The sequence below is a fragment of the Limulus polyphemus genome, unplaced genomic scaffold (genome assembly GCF_000517525.1).
Source record: "Limulus polyphemus unplaced genomic scaffold, Limulus_polyphemus-2.1.2 Scaffold634, whole genome shotgun sequence".
Classification (NCBI taxonomy): Eukaryota; Metazoa; Arthropoda; class Merostomata; order Xiphosura; family Limulidae; genus Limulus; species Limulus polyphemus.
Window position 1 is genome coordinate 168488 of NW_013666244.1, and position 18295 is coordinate 186782.

General features: G+C 35.9%; 1 protein-coding gene across 3 annotated transcripts in view; it reads right to left on the minus strand.

The window, feature by feature from the left end:
• Positions 1 to 14338, minus strand: part of LOC106459594 — a 25674-nt gene extending 11336 nt beyond the window's left edge. For 2 of the 3 annotated variants that reach the window (XM_022386109.1, XM_013919227.2), the window contains exons 1-3: positions 13797 to 14337; positions 4873 to 7234; positions 1066 to 1114 (exon numbers count right to left, since the gene is read on the minus strand). In XM_022386109.1, the coding sequence (XP_022241817.1) occupies positions 1066 to 1114; positions 4873 to 7221 (2398 nt within the window). In that variant the 5' untranslated portion in view covers positions 7222 to 7234; positions 13797 to 14337. Of the gene's footprint in view, positions 1 to 1065; positions 1115 to 4872; positions 7235 to 13796 lie in introns of all 3 variants that reach the window. The other variant, XM_022386110.1, reaches the window with a different exon arrangement.
• Between the last annotated feature and the right edge of the window lie 3957 nt (positions 14339 to 18295).

Consider the following 18295-nt stretch of genomic DNA (forward strand, 5'->3'; position numbering starts at 1 on the left):
AAACTCAGGGCCATTATATGAGCCGCTATGCCGCAGCTAAAAAATAAATTAATTTAGCCCTATGACCATTCTTTTCGTCTTATAATCTGTTCACTAAGGTCTTGATTGTAGCTTGGAATCTCATCCAAATTGTAATCAAATCTAATCGATTCACCCCCCACCCCCGCACTGGCTGGTAAATGAGTGACGTATAAATAGTGATAGCACATACAGTTTCCACCTATTTGGAAGTCTAGTTGAAAGAAACACAGGTTATACAGCAGAAAAAAGCCTTCTATCTCTTGCCTTATTAAAGTTTGCTTCTTAAAGATACCGAATGGCTATTATGATCAAAGATGAAAACTAAGGGTTTCAAAGAGAGTCGTCACTTTTAACTACTAAATCTTATATAACAACAGAACTGAACTTATGAATAAAACGCTGAACATTTATTTATGTTATTTAAAACAAAGCCGAGCCTAATGTAGAACTGCATACGAGAGGGAAAGCAAGCAGCGGACAACACTAGCTACTTACATAAGTAATCTTAGCCGAATTGACTATCAATTTTATTACAAATCTACAACTGGAAATGAAGTGCAAAGCGGGTTTTGCGGTTTATCGCCCGGTCGATTCTTGTGCCTCCCGCTCCGAAGTCCGGTACGTTAACCACTGGGACAAACCTGGACACTTGTTTATGACATCACGACAAACAAAATATACGTTAATAAGCAATCGAATTGAGACAACTTAATCACCTAAAATTATGCAAACTTGTTAATATTATGTTCTAAGATTTTTAAATTAACTATCTATGATGAATAATTGAATTTTAAACTTGATTATAAGGGTGGTATTGAGAAAACATCACATTGTTTTTATTGGCTGACAAGACTGAGAATTATACTTACATGATAACAGAACAATCAATAAAAAATATATAAACTGCCTAAAATAGAAACTATCATCCATCCTATTTGTCGTTAGATGCCGCTTGGAGAAGAACCTCCAGCACCACAGTTAAAAATGAACGCCCGAGAATGAACGTTAAAAATTTATACTTTTAAGAGATAATATTACACTTACCCTGGGAACTACTTGGAGAAGTACCATCAATACACTTGGTGGACGTAGACTGGAAGGAAAATCGAGGATATTAACACACTGTAACAGTTCATTGACATATATATACATACCAAGTTGTTAATTCATTGATTTGTGGTTAATGTAGATGAGATATGGCGGAACTTTGAATGTCTGGCCCTTTTATCACTTGTTACCAATAAATAGCATGTACTTGCGATATGTTTCTCACGACTTTACGTTTATAAAGCTGTACCAAGAAATACTGTTACAAAGTTATAATAAAGGTGAAAATAACGAAGTAGTCCTTAAATTAATTTTAAAATCACCTTTTTCTGTTTATTATTATTATTGTAACTTTCAACATGAACGACACTTTATATGCACGTGAGCTAAAGGGACTAGGTCAGAAGACCCCCGGATTCACGTATAGCCATCCTTAAATATGCACTACCGGCACTCAAAAATGTTTTAAATTCAATAAATAATTAAAAACAACGTTTTATATTTACACAATAAAACTTTATTGAAGCCATAAGGCTTCACTTTAAAATATCTCTCTACAAGTACATGTTTCGAAGTGGAAGCCGTAAGGCTTCAATAAAGTTTTTACTGTGTAAATATAAAACGTTGTTTTTAATAATTTATTATAATTAAAAGAAAATCATCCTTAACTTTGAACTACAGAATAGAGGGAAGTCAGCTAGCCAGCTAGCCAGTAACATCCGCTTTAACAATAGCTTTCAACCGAATGGCAAAACTGACTGTCACTTTTTTAACGCGCCAACAACAGAAAATGTGGAGTGTGTTTAGTGGTATATCTCAAATCTTAGACTTGGATCTTTTTTCTTCGCAACCCGGCACGATGACCACTAGACCTTGCCTATTCATTGCTTTTTTTTGTAATAATTAATTAATTAATTTTCATAAGCTTAGAAACTCATCAATTTTCTCAGAAGCAAAAGACATAAAGAATTAACTAAATCATACTCTTCATTCATTATTGATTCAAGAAAACGGGAATGGTTTGTGTTTTAGTAAAAATTAACTCCAAAAGATATTATATACATACTCTTTCACACGGAATGGATGATTCACGAAACTTGTCGATTTTACATTTGAAAGTGTAAATTTACACATATTCAATACACGATATTATATGTACGTATCCTGTTAAATCATTTATTTAGACAGGGATCATCTCAAAAGTCTATTTTGCTCAGAAAAAAATTGGTGGAAAGCTAAACAAAGGACTATAATTATGAACTCATAGACTGGAAGGAAGGCAGCTAGTCAACAGCACCCACCTCCAACTTTCTGGCTACTCTTATCCTACCGAATAGTAGAAGTTGACTGTTACTATTATAACACACCCATAGCCCAAAAGTGACGCGAACCATGAGTTTTCAAATTCAAAGTCCAGGCACGCTAATCACGAGGCTTTTAGTCTTTATAGTACCTACAGTTTCGCATCTTTATATTCCTGTGAAGGGTACCTAGTTAGAGTATTAAAATCACACATCTAAGTACCTAAAAAGATAAATAGACTTTTAGTTACATAGACAGAAGTATAATATGGATATAATTTATTAAAAGTCTCATTAAATTTTGAAGCGGGTGTATCAGTGTATTCAAATACTGCTTTCACAATAAGATGAAACAGATCTTGCCTCTCGTAAAAAGTTTCGCGTACGAAATTTTGATGTATTTTTTTATGTTTTATTATGAGTTTAACGATCACAATATCTAACTCAGTCTTTTATGCACATTTACTTAAAAATCAAACAATAAAATAAATTCTGATGTATTATGTTTTTTCTTTTTACTTACTGAAAAAAAAAATCATAAAATAAACGTGTCTAATGAATTGAGGTATCTAAAAAAGGAAACCCGATGATTAATTTAATAATCTTGGCATATAATTCAGTCTTTCGTGCGCAGAATGGTTTAGTAATGAAAATATAAGAAAGAAAATCGTTACTTGCAGTATAGCTTCGTGCTAATAATAATATAAAACAGGTGGGAGCAAACACACACACAAAAAGGATAAAACTCTAGCGCGTTTGACAGGCACACCTGTCTCCTTGAGGGATGTATTCATTCTGGACTATAAATGATGTATTTTATAAATGTAGTTCAGCAAATGATGCGTAGAAACTTTCAACATTTCAAGTCACGCCCACTAATGAGTCTCTTTATCACACAAAAAGAAAACAGCGTTTTTAAGCAGTGGTCGAGTGAACCTCCGAGACTCTAGGAAACATGCAGCCCTCTCCTATCTATCAATATCATACGGCTTAACTTACCAGTCGATACTAGAAGTTTAATATCTTGTTATTTTTAACCCTTTCTTGATTTCGAACTAACTCAAACTAACTCGTACTGGTCAAAGTTAGTAAAGACACTCATCCAATAGTATTAAAATAATCTTTGGCATTGCTACTAATATGTATAATATTTTATTCCTTTAGGGCACAACTTTAATGTGTAACACGTTGCACGTGGTTAGCTTTAGTATATATATATAAACCCCGACCTAGTTTATATATGCTATCTGTGGGCGGTGCCACGTGGAGGGGAACAATGAGAAAACTCCCGTAATTTGTAAAAAGCTTCCTATTTTTGTCATGTTAAGTGCTTATTTCTCTCTCACTGCACAAAAATGTTAACTGGAAATGTCGGTAATTTATAAGTACCAAAAGAAATTAACCGTGAAAGTAGGTTGATCACTGCTGTAGTACCTCTCACGAACCCGTAACTAAAGGTACTTTTTAACAGCTCAAACTTTTTCCCTCTCTCAAACAAGACCCGTTCATAATTCGTATTGTCTGTTTGTTTGTGTGCTATTCCGATCTCTTCAGTTACTGGAATCGACCCGATAGCTCTTGCAAGCCAAGCGTGCGCTCTGCCATCTGATCTACAGGATTAACTCCAAAGCTTCTATTAATAACATACTATTTAACAACTCGACTACAACACTTTCTGATAAAGCTAATATAAGAAAACCACATGTACTCCAAAAAATACGCAAAAAAAAATAATTTTATGTGGGTTTTGGCGTAATAGATGACATAAATATGTCTTCAAATTTTTGATGATATCGTAATTTAGTTTTATGAGTCCAGTGGAGTGCTAATAAAACAAGCATGAAATAGTAGAACTTCAGAGAAAAAAAAAATGTCCAATTATCTCATCCTCTTTCCTTTTACTTTCCGAAACTTTTGTCAACATCACGTTCTCGTTCTTCTCGTTTCAAATGATCCAAAGCTTCAGGTCACGAAGATACCTTATTCGACGAACAGAAAACAACAGCTACAGATACGCAAGCAGACCGTGGTAGTTTTAGTTTGCGTCCTTAGTCAACACACGCAAGCCGTATTTGTACGCCATCGATTTCCAAAGTTCGATCAAGACTTCTTTCTCCAAAATCACGGAACAGTCTGAGTAAGTATAGCTTTGGCTAGAATGGTCACCATAAAGATCGGTAGTGTTTGTAAATATGCTAGTAACACCTCTATCTACATATTACAATATCGAATACAGACGAATGCCAATAATGATTAAAAGAAACAACGCGACTCAGGAACAGTTTCGTGAAATTGTAAAATTTGAAATGTTAATTTAGTGATAAGAAAGAATAATTCCGACAGTAGAAATTTTAACGCATCTTCGGTTATATGTTTTATACTGGAGGATAACATATAGCTATACAAGTATTTTTAAAAGAAGAACAAACAAACAAAAAAATACAGTCAAACAAAATTTTATAGAATCAACATGTAAAGTTTTATTCTGTTAAAAGAAACTTACTTGAAGTTCCTTCTTTTCTTTCCCAAGTTTTGGTTGATTAGATGTAGAATCCGAGTAATTGGTTTTCTTCTTCTTCAAAACAACATAATCTTCAGGATTAGTTAGGTACTGTAACATAGACTTTTTGCGACCTTTTTTCAACCCACTCACATCTAGTGGTGACACAACGCCCTCAGAGTCATTGAAAGTGTATTCGGATTTGTCTTGGGTAAAACAATAAGGATCATAAGGCAGTGCTGATTTCGGGGGTATATCATCAGCCCTTTGGTATTCCTTTGGAGGCGATGGATAATTTGACCCTTCTTTTGTATGATCGACATCAACTTGTTTTACCCGGTGGCAATGACCAAGATCAGTTTGATGACGAGAAGATTTTCCAGCACGTGAACACCCAGGTTCTTCGATGTCCAAACCCGCAGCAGGCTTTATGTCATGAGTGAGATTTCTGATGCTGTGTGGAAGCGACGATGCAACATTTTGACTGAATTGATGATTGCTTGGAAACATGATTTGGGGCTTACACATGTCCACATCTGCATTTTTGTGCTTTTTGGTGTACGAAGTATTTAATGACTGGTGATGAGTAGATGCCGTGACAGATGTATACGTATTAATCGAGAAAGAAGTTGAACTTGTCGCTGGTTGGTGAGGTGTCCAGAGAGAAGAAGGATACACAGAGGATGTTGTACTCGCTTGACTCAAGGCAGTAATATCTGCTGCTGCCGTAAGTGGTGGAGGGTCTGAAAATTTTTTTTCGTGTCCCTGTGTGTTATCTGCAGAATTTGGGGATCTAGTGACTGCTTCCAACCGTGGCATCTTCATCCTGATATTTGAAGGGTCAACTCCTTTAATTGACTGAGACGAAGTATCTTGAGTGTCATTTTGTTTCTGAATGTCTTTCTGAAAATGTTCTTTGGTTTTAGTTCTTTGTTCTAATAATTGAATATTCGGCTTAGAAGAATGTCGTTTAATGCATTTGCTCGTGGGTCCATCTTCAATAACAATTACTTCATCGGATTCTTTCTTCAAAGTTTCTACACTCAATCCAGAAGTTGGGTTAGGACGATGCTTCATCACAACATCTCGATGTTCGGCGGGAGTTGAAGAACCTGGAAAATCTTTGGCAACATGTGGACTTTCTTTCTGCCCGAAGCTTGCGCTGTCTTTTCTTTTGAGTGCTGGAGAGGCAGCTGGGACTACAGCTTTACTGATCGGAGCTGCTATTAATCCTGAACCCCATAGATTTGGATTTGAGAAAAACACTGAACCGAAGGATTCCTCTCTTCTTACAGGTTCTGGAAAATTGGAGTAGTAGGGATTCATTGCCAAATGAACGTCGCTTGTGGCCGAATGCTGACCCAGATAAGATAGAGAAGGGTTGAAGTATCCGCAAGTACTATTACATATCTTTTCACAAGGGTGTTCCTTTCCCAAACAACCTATTGGACCACGACCACAGAAAGTCGTTTGTGGAGACAAGCAACACGAACAGGAATTGGGAGGTTGACCCAAGCTACCAAAGGATTGAGAATAGCATGCACCTACACATTTCTTCTGCTGCACGTGATGTTCTCCCAGACGTTGAAGATGCTCAGCGTAACTTGTTGCGTCGAGTGGAGTGCCATTCAACACACTCTTCTCAGCACCAGGGCGAAGAGCCACAAAAGCCCCCTTTTCTTCATTTCGTTCAGGGTATAACGAGAAACTTGGTAATCCAAAAGAGTTTGGATTGTTTTGTCCATAGAAACTTCTTGGTCCCAAGTTAGGGTTCCCCTCAGGTATGCCACTGTTGGTGGGTCGAAGAGGTACAGATAATGGTGAAGGTTCGAAAAATGGTGATAAATGCTGTGTGGGGGGTCGCACCGCTCCACATATACCACCATGCTGATCCAAGCATCGTTCCCGTTGATGGAAAACACTGTTCATCAAATGGTGAGCTCCAAAAGCTGGTGTTGATGATGAAACTGGTGTTCTATCCACACAAAATGGTGATGACATATTGGTGCCCAACATGCCACCCAAGGCGGCATCTGTTCTATAGCCCAATCTGAGAAGAGTCGGATCCAATAAAGTTCCAGATGATCCTCCTATGCTCGAAATGTGCCTATGTAGTCCTGGTGGAAGTCCTTGAGAGCCATCCAATCCAGCAAATTTCCGCTGCTCGAGGTAAAACATTTCTTCAGCTTCCACGACACTGTTCGGAGTCGGACAAACGGGTTTGAAAGATAGGTCCAATGGATTTTCTTTCTCAAAACCCGGTGGTAAACGAGCCTCTTCAGTGTGCCCTCCTGTGTTAGCTGAGCGTGTTTCAAACGTTGGATCAGAAAGATAGCATCTAGTATAGAACATTACTCGTTGGCTCCTAGATATGGAAAAGAGAAACAGATGTTAAAGCACTTTAATCAATAAGTACAGATGAACTCTAAAACAGAATATCACACAGAACAAATTTTATATCCAAATAAATGGAATAAAGCATGGATACCGCTCACGAGTTTTACTTAGAATAAGCATTTCACACACACAGTGAACTAGTACTCACAGATTGAAAAATAAAAACAACTAAGATTAAATTACTGACTTTGTTTTACACTTTTCACTGACGGTGAGGCCCACAAGTGACATCATATTGAATAATTTTATGTTAATTTTTCTTTTACAACATTTACCGTGAAGAACTGACCGGAAAGGTTGAATGACAGCTTCCATTTTCTATGTAAAATATGTAGGGAACCAAAGCAGTAATTAATGAGATTAACTGTAATAACTGATGGAAGTTTTATTTACGTTTTTTTTTGTGTGGTTCATAAAATAGTTATATACCTAAAGTACTGAATAACACAACAATATGATATAGCGTATCGTATGGCAGGACTATTTCTGTATATAAGTTATCGTATAACGCTCTAAAGTGCTGTGTAATGATTGTTTGTTTGTTTGTTTTGAATTTTCGCGCAAAGCTACACGAGGGCTATCTGCGCTAGCCGTCCCTAATTTAGCAGTGTAAGACTAGAGGGAAGGCAGCTAGTCATCACCACCCACCACCAACTCTTGGGCTACTCTTTTACCAACGAATAGTGGGATTGACCGTCACATTATAACGCCCCCACGGCTGAAAGGGCGAGCATGTTTGGCGTGACGGGGATTCGAACCCGCGACCCGCATATTGCGAGTCGCTGTGTAATGAACTCTAAAGTATTGGGATTAAATATACAGTTACACGAACAACCTAACGTGTAACGTATCGTACGGTAGTAATACACAGGGTAATTCGTATGTATACATATAAATTAATTATAGCATACTACCGAAATAGAGCGAGAATTTTTATGAAAACAACGAACTTGTTATATATATGTATATAGTGTTAGGATGTATCTTTAAAGTTATACAATTCTTTTTTAATACACGTGACGTCATTTGTTATGAGAGAAAGAAAAATGTAAAGTAATCAAACTTAAGCAAGGCTTAACTCGCATAAAATAAACGAAAACAGAAACTGAGGCAAAGAGCATATTATTATTACTAAACGTGTAACGTTTGTTTGTTTGTAATTAAGCACAAAGCTACACAATGGCCTATCTGGGCTCTGCCCACCACGGGTATCGAAACTCGGATTCTAGCGTTGTAAGTCCGCAGACATGCCGCTGTGACTGGGGGCAACGTGTAACGTAGATATTTATATCAAAATTAAATTAATTTCTGTGATATATAAATAAATCATTTATTGAATTTAAATATTTTCATTTGTCCTCAAAAATTCGTCACACAGTATTAATTTCGATTCGGTTTTCAGGGTAATTGGGAAATTTGTTCTGTGGTTCATTTCACATTAATGCTCATGCATATCTGTACGAGTTATTTTATTACCAGGCTATTTCACTTTCAGCTCTCTTTGTTGTTTGGGTACGAGTTTTCAAAGTCACTGACCGATTTAAATAAAGTATTATCATAAACGATGAAAAATGCCCCCCAGTAGCACAGCGGTATGTCTGCGGACTTACAACGCTAGAATCCGGATTTCGATACCCGGGGTGGGCAGAGCACAGATAGCCCATTGTGTAGTTTTGTGCGTAATTACCAATAAACAAGCAAACCGTGAAAAATAAAGAAGAAAAAATATCGCAAGTAAAAATAAAACGTGAATTATGATGGCCGACAATGATAGGTAAACGGAAAAAATGATATAGCCATTTTTTTCGGAGAAAACACAAAATAAAAACTAATAAAGAGCTAGGTGGGAAGAAAAACATAATGCGTTACGTAATATAAATGTTGTATAAAATAAATGTCCCAAATAGTAAAAAAAAAAATAATTTATTGAAATAATTTTCTACTGCAAAAAATTACAAATATTCAATAAAAGTAGAATAAGTTGAAAATACGTGAAATTGAGATTTTGTTTGTTAGTAAGCACAAAGCTAAACATAGGGTTATCTGTGCTCTTCCCACCACGGGTATCGAAACCCGGTTTCTAGCGGTATAAGTCTGCAGACGTACCGCTGTGCCACTGGGGTGGTCGTAAAATTGAGAACGAAATTTGGAAAAGGAAATTGCAACAAACCTTAAGTAATGTATAAAATTGATTAAGACACAACCCAACGTTTTTAAGAGTTAAAAAAAGAATCTGCGCAGCTTTGGAATTGTGAAACATGCAAGATACAGGAGTTAATAACCTAACGTCAAGTTTTACAAAATGAAACATTTTTTTATTCTAATAACTATCTAAGTTATTTTTCCACTGAAACATCTGAACGTTTATCTTTTTTATTTGGCTGGGTCGGGCGTAGTTAGCGTGTCGGACTAAAATTCTGAATATTCATGGTTCATGTCCCGTTGACGCAAAAAGTACCCTGCACTTGATGTTATGTGTGCGTTATAAGACCGATAGTCAATTTCTATTTATAGCAAAGCCACTAAGGTTATATGCTACTGTCTCTAATTTTGAACTACTTACCAGAGGGAAGCGTAGCCACTGAACAACATCCTGCAACCTTTTTTGCACGTATTATGATGTAAACTTAACATCGTAGTTAAACTAAATATTATTAGTATTTTTTATTAAAACTGTAAATTTGTGCTTGCGTTTAAGCACATATAACACGGATTATTTTAGTCTGTTGACTTACACTATCAAAGCTGATCTTCTACATATACGCTTTGCCCCCTCCCCTGAAAATATTTCTGTGGACGCCCATGCCTACCACTCACGCTAAGGAACTGACTTTCGCTATTATAACGCACCCACAACTTAAATTGGGGAAAATATTTTGTAGTATCGCATGGATTCGAACCAGGCTTGTTATCTATGAAATCCAGGATTCTACCACAGGGTCAACCCGCGTTCGTGACGGTCAAACTCCATTATGCGAAATGAGTAGTCTAAGAGTTGGCGGTGGGTACTGTTAACTTTCCCTAAGTTTAATCTCTCACTTCCTTACCACCGGGTAAGAGCTAATACTAAGCCAAACTTAATCAATAACTTTCTTTTTTACGTGTATCGCTCACACTATGCTGCATTTTAGAGTGCAGAGAAAATCAGACCTCACGGTCTCTATCCGTCTATTTTACCGCTAATTGCATTACAATATTCTGTCTAACGCAGCTCAGGCGCCGCCTGAACCAGCCGTCTGAGTTATCTTATTCCCTCAGGTTCCCCAGATCGGCGCACCGATTAGCAACAACAGAGACAGTATTCCCTACTGGGAGAGAGAGACCCCACACTCGCGGGTAAGAAACCAAAACTACAGTACAACTTATATGGACAGAATTCGGCTAAAATCTCTAGACTGTTATATTGAACCTTGAAGTACAAGGAGAAATTTTTTTTACAATCACATAATTACACCATAACTATCTATTTTACTAAAATAAAGCGATCGTCAGGTAAATAAAACTGACCGTTCTTGACACAGTGTTTGAAGGCAGTTAGTTAACCCTATTGTAACAACAAAATTCACCTCTCTAGAGAAGGAAGACTTCGCTTCTAAAAGCGATTGAGATAGAGTTTCTGGTTTTGTAGCATCATTACTACTATTCATCAGACCCGGTAACAATACTAGCATTATTTCAACAACGTAGCCGTCCATACCACATCTCCACTACCGGGCTCGGACGCACCGGAACACAGAACTCGTTACACAGCCTTTGGCAGCCCATACCACATATTCTATATCAGGCTAGAACGTACAGGAAAACAGGACTCTTTACAGAACCCCTGAATGCCCATACCACATCTTCAATACTAGGCCAGAACGTTCCGAACTCTTTAAAGGCTGGCTACGTGTGTAGGTTTTCACAGAAAGGTTACCATATGAATGAACCCAATTTTCGGGGACAAGAACCCCAGTTTAGAGCAGTGATTTTTAACAGAAAAGCTTTCCGATTGGTCAAAATTAAAGTACGAGACATCTTTTTTTTTTATCTATTTTGGTTTATTTACAAAATTAATGTATCCGATTTTGACGAAATGAATTACGTATGGGAATTTTATTTTACAGAAAGGGAAATCGCACTGCTAAATATTCCAAAAGACTACATTGTATATGCAAAGTGGAGTAAACGTTTCAACTTTCATTTAGAACATTAAAAATACAATAATAAAATTTGTTTCAATTGTCTTTCTAATATTTTTTTCTGTACAAATCGTATAATACAAACTATATTAACCATATGGTAATTTTTGCCTGACCCTGTATATATATATATATGTGTATCGTTTCCCATATTGTAAGCCTCAGGAAGAAAGGCTGGTTGTGGTAACTTATTAACGGTTAATAACTCACAAGAAGTGTGTGGACAGAACAATGACTTTCGAGTCATTTACCTATACACATTGCTGCTGTTGACAAGGTGTCTAGCTCCAATGTTAGCGACATCACATGCAAAAGTATTAACATCTGAGCATACGATCTATTCATATATAAGAAATAACTTTACAATTACTCACTTATTCTAAAGTTTTTATTAACTGGAAACGAATATTTGTTTTAGTTGGGCATTTAAACACGTATTTATGGTTATTTATTTATGTTTTAAAATGCATTGTGTTACATGAAAACATTATAGCAGTCTAACACCTGTGTTTAAGGCTCTGCTTATATGTTCAGTACTAATTCGTATTTATTATTTAATACTTTGAATAATTATTCTAGATTGTTTTTCCATTGTGTTTTTATTACTGTTCTTTCATCTTGGGGTCAGCAAATTCAGCCTATTGTTAGTTAATGGCCAAAAATGCGAAACTGTATAACGTTTTATATAGTGTTAGACTGTTGTGGTTTTACTTAACATTTTACAAAGATTCCTCAACACAGTGTTATCTCATCACATGCACGATTGGTATGTTGTATTAATAACAAAATATGTATAAAGAAAGTTGTGTCCCTCCAAAACCTTTCAGAGATATGCTTTTCGTACCCCCCCCCTTTTTTTTTACTCTAGAAATCTTACAACAATGTCAAAATGTAACCCATATCGTTAAGTGTCTGAATTCGTTCATTGGATCCTTACAACAACGTTGATTTAATACACTGAAAGAACTTTGTGTTTGATGGAAAAAAAAGTGTACGTTGTTTAAAAGAACTTGGTATCTTTCACTGTCGGTAAGAAACTTCTAAACTCGTGTAACATTTCCAAATGTGTGATTCCACCTGATCTGTTGGTTAACTACGACTATCGACTTTGTAAGTCTATATAGTTATAGATTTTACAATCAACTTTCCCAGCCTACAATATAAAGTATCCTGGTTTATATACCTTGTGCTTGGGCAAACAACTTTTTGCCAATTCAATTCAATTAAATTAAGGCCCTTGTAAAAGTACAGCTTCCATTTTACGAAACACAACACGCGTTTATTCAGCTTGAAAAAAAAAAAAAAAGAGGCGTATTTGTTGTAGTTTCGTGAATAATACTTTGTGTAGTATTGTTAATAATGATTTGATTATTACCTTAATAATACATAATACTTTGTGTAGTGATGTTAATAACACTTTATGTAGTCTTGTTAATAACACTTTGAATAGTACCGTTAATAATACTTTGGATACTACCATTAATAATAATTTGTGTAGTACCGTTAATAATACTTTATATAGTGCTGTTAATAATACTTTATGTAGTACTGTTAATAATATATTGTGTATTACAATTAACAATACTTTGTATAGTGCTGTTAATACTTTGTGTAATACTGTTAATAATATATTGTGTATTACTGTTAACAATACTTTGTATAGTGCTGTTAATACTTTGTGTAATACTGTTAATAATATATTGTGTATTACTGTTAACAATACTTTGTATAGTGCTGTTAATACTTTGTGTAATACTGATAATTACAGTTTCCACAGGGAAGAACCGTTATTACAGGTTAGACAGAACTGCTAATTATAGTTAGGTAAAACGTAACTATTATTTGTGAAGAACCGTTATTACAGCTTGGATAGAACTGCTAGATATAATGTGAGTAAAACTTTTAATTATAGTCTGTAAAGAACTGCTTTGTTTTAAAAACATTGCATGTTACAGTTTAAAAACAATTATTTGGTTCAAGTTGTTGGGTTTAAACAAGGATAAAAAAGTGATTTTGTCCCTACTTTTTACACAGAGTTGTACGACATCAACCTCAAATGATCAGGGCCTAATTTCTAGAGCTGAGCAGTAACAAAAAGTGGTTATTTTCTGCTAATCAAAGTCAATAACACACAGTATTTAACAATATCAAAGAAGAGCCTAGTTAAAGGATTAATCAAGGATGATATATAACGTTTACAACATCAGAGTAAAACCTTAGTAAAACCAGGATCAATAAACATAAAGAGAACCTACATACTAATTCACGTGTTATATAACAATCACTATTGGAGAAGCGAGGTTTGAGTCTAAGATTAAACAAGAAGAAACAAAACGTCATTTTGCTCACCTATGTTAAGCCTCATTTATTCATCTGTTTATGACATCTCACTTCAAAGCACATTAAACATAATCACACGATGTTGAATTTCTTGAACGAGTGGTACAGTTTCCTTTGTTGTTAAAACCAGCTCAGTGTTTAATAAATCAGTCTAAACCTCCTTCATGAGTTTCCGTAACAAAAATATGGAACTACTTTTGTCCTCGGCGAAAGCAGCTTAAAATATTAAATAACGTAAAATCGTAGAAAAAAACCAAAGAAACTTGCGGTTTTCCAATGCACAGCTGATAGTAAAAGCATCGTCACTAACAAACAGAGAAAATTCGGCTGAAGTTATATTAACAAACGTTTCAGGTAAAACGAAGTCACAACTCCCTTTAAAAACAGGCCTAAACTTTGGCTGAAGAGGCAGACGTCACTCAAAAAAACCTTACATAGATCGCCCGTCAACACTTCCGACCGAACGCGTTGCGCGGAATCTGCAAAAACGGAAGAGCGACATTTACACGCACCTCAATCTTTTCCTCTCCACGGATAAACTACGTAGTATGCTGACGATCGGCTGTCTTTCAGGCTAGCTGCCGCCACTGGGAGATTACTTTCGTTACGGTGCGCGATGCTTAGACGCGTCTATTTAACCTGGGGGTGTATTTAAGCAAGTTGCTTTTGGGATGGGCGCGGGCCTCGTTAGGGTAGCCATGTAATCGTATACGTTCAATCTCCACGCACGATTTTTACCATAGTAACTTAAGTACTTTATCAAGGTACTCTTAGAAGTTTTATGCGCGTGAATAGTTTCTACGCTTTTGTATTAACATTATCACGCCGTTAGTCTGGGCTAGTCTGATTAGAACACTGTTTTTTTTTTATAATAAACGATCATGCAAAATTATACTATTTTGGCAACATGCAGAAACTTTGAACCCTCGAAATAATAGTGGGTTATGTGTTCAAGGGTCAGAAAAGACATAAATATTGTTTATTTGCCCATTTGTTCATGCTATTCGAGATGGTAGCAAGTGGTAGCTTCACATAGATTAAAACGAGAGACTTTGAAATATATCTGGAACAGATTCTGTTGTTAAGTTTAGATGAAAATTTTCGAACAGAAAGTTAAGAAGGCCGTTAAAGGAAGATGAGGGAGAACTTAAAATGTTTCATTCTATCTTGAGTTTTGTAACAAAGGGTAAAGAACAACTTAACTCATATGGGTGCGGTTCCAGCGTGGCGTGGATTATTTGGAAAGTCAAATGGTTCAAAATAGGCTGAGCTATTTATGAACTAAAACGATGAAATTTGGAGATATAATTTAATACTTATTATCTGTGTGCATGTTAACTATTTTAACAGCTCCAATACCACGTTTATTCATCATATTACTTCAGTAAAAATATCATTTTCATACAAAGTTATCCAAGATTTTGATGGAGCTACTTCTTGCAGGTTTGAATTTCAGTATACTCTCACATTGAACACTAATTCAGAAAGTATAATTTCTCTGTTTGCGTTACTTCTATGACTCCTACAGTCTACAGTGTTCAGACAGACATCTGATGAGTGAGAATGTATTTAATTCCGCATTTGTATGCTTGTTTTTGTTTGTTTTTGAATTTCGCGCAAAGCTACACGAGGGCTATCTGCGCAGCCCTCCCTAATTTAGCAGTGTAAGACTAGAGGGAAGGCAGCTAGTCATCACTACTCACCGCCAACTCTTGGGCTACTCTTTTACCAACGAATAGTGGGATTGACCGTCACATTATAACGCCCCCACGGCTGAAAGGGCGAGCATGTTTGGTGTGACAGGGATTCGAACCCGCGACCCTCTGATTGCGAGTCGAGTGCCTTAACCACCTGGCCATGCCGGGCCGTATTTGTATGCAGGGCCGTAACATCCGATGAGTATGATTGTATTTAATTCTGTATTTGTATGCAGGGCCGTAACATCTGATGAGTATGAATGTATTTAATTCTGTATTTGTATGCAGGGTCGTAACATCTGATGAGTATGAATGTATTTAATTTTGTATTTTTAGCAGGGCCGTAACATCTGATGAGTATGAATGTATTTAATTTTGTATCTGTATGCAGGGCCGTAACATCTGATGAGTATGAATGTATTTAATTCTGTATTTGTATGCAGGGTCGTAAATATGAGTATGAATGTATTTAATTTTGTATTTGTATGTAGGGCCGTAACATCTGATGAGTATGAATGTATTTAATTCTGTATTCATATGCAGGGTCGTAACTAACTGAGGTTAGCGAGCCATATCCTCGGCTTTTTTATTTTGCCTTCTTTACTCAAAAACACACATATATATATTGGAAATTATAGTTTGAAACCTACAGAATCTACAGCTCGATTCTTCTTGTCAATCAAATACAAAATCAAATAGTATAAACTATGACTGAAAGGCTCTTGTAGTTTTAATAAGCTCGTAGAGCTGGTAATTTCGGCTTTTGTTCTTATTCTTATATATATAAGTTTTAATAAGCTCGTAGAGCTGGTAATTTCGGCTTTTGTTCTTATTCTTATATATATAAGTTTTAATAAGCTCGTAGAGCTGGTAATTTCGGCTTTTGTTCTTATTCTTATATATATAAGTTTTAATAAGCTCGTAGAGCTGGTAATTTCGGCTTTTGTTCTTATTCTTATATATATATAAGTTTTAATAAGCTCGTAGAGCTGGTAATTTCGGCTTTTGTTCCTATTCTTATATATTTATATATGTGCACAGAGTTTGAATGTGGCTTGAAGCGCTCTCTCGTGTCCACGACTTTTGTCAGATTGCTGGTGTTAGATAGTCTGGGTATGAATGATTAGTTGGGCTTGAAGTGCAACAATAGACGTCGCTGCTTTCGTGCGTCCACGTCGTGGTTCGCAGTGCATGCTGGTATATCGAGACAATCGGTGAGTTTCATGGACTAAATGGATTCAAACGTGAAAACTGATTACGTCATTTTCAATTTCCTTACCGATTTAGGCACTGTGAAAACTTGTTAGAATTATAAAATGTATTTAACTTTAGATGTTTTTTTGTGTTCAAAATGTTTTTGTGAGAAAAATATGAGAATACATTGAAGGTTAAAATGAAAAAAATGATGTGAATATATTGCACCATATATTGCAACAATTATATGTTACTCGGTCATTTATAAACAAATAACAGGTTTGATTTTTATTATATTTTCTAACCAATAGGCTGCGAGTTGAAGCAGTGTACGAATGTAAACCCGCGCCTTGACTTATACACAGCACAACACACTAATACCTGTGTATTGGAAGATGTTGACGCCAGAAGTGTTCCATCCCTCTATGCGGTTTATACACCGTTGAACTGTCAACACGTAACTTAACTTCGTATTTTGAAAAGTTTCTCGAAGGAAAGATCACGAGATAAAGGAGATGGTAAATAACGTGTTGAAGGAAATGGTAAATTGATGTAATATATCATTCTGTGACTGTTGTGAATTATTTTTTTAGTCATTCCTATCTCAAGATATAAGCTTGCTTTAGGCATTTCGTGATCATGGCGTTTAACGCTTTTTTTTTTTTACCGGAAGTAATAAGATAATTACTAGTTTTGATTAAACTACTATCTCATTCAATGAGCCCCCCAGCGGCACGGCGGTATGTCTGCGGACGTACGACGCTAGAAACCGGGTTTTGATACCCGTGGTGGGCAGAGCACAAATAGCGCATTGTGTAGCTTTGTGCTTAACTTCAAACAAACTAAAACTAAATCCTTCAATGATAATAATAATCCGCTCAATTGATTAATACAACTTCTTTAGGAAAGGCCTTTTATACGTTTGACTAATGTAGAAGATCCTTCCTGAAGAAACTGAAAAAAAACAACAACATGAAACGTTGAGCGAATTAACTATTTTTTCTTAAGCTAATAGTCGTTTGATCTAGTTCAATACGTTAAGAATTTTACATTTTGACAAATCACTGTTAGGTTTTCGAGCTTTTAATGGGAAGGAACTTATGGTTTACAACTTGTGCTGAGTGAGCGCTTCCTACCGGTTATTATCTTCTTTATTTTGAAATATCGTAAAAAAATATCTGTGTGTGTGTGTGTTGTTTTTTTTCTCACAGTAAAGCCACAATGGGCTATCTGCTGTGTCCACCGAGAGAAATCGAACCCCTATTTTGAGCGTTCTAAATCTGCTGTCCCACAGGGGAACAAAGAAAAGTATATAAAAAGTTAAATAACTGTGGTGTTTTTTACTGGAGAATTATAGAAATTCATTAATCAAAAACAAATGCTAAAAAGTTATTTGCTAGTTTTTCATGTATATAGATTTACGTGTAGTGTTTTTTTTTTTTTCGTGCGAGTATTAAACAGAATTACATGTAGATTTTTCACGGATGATATATATATTAAATAGCTACTTAGCGGTTTTCCATGAGAATATTAATTAAAGTTACGAGCTTGCTTATTTTGTAAATATTACGTCGTCCAGAAATTAATGTCGCGTTTTGGAACACTTACATTAACCCC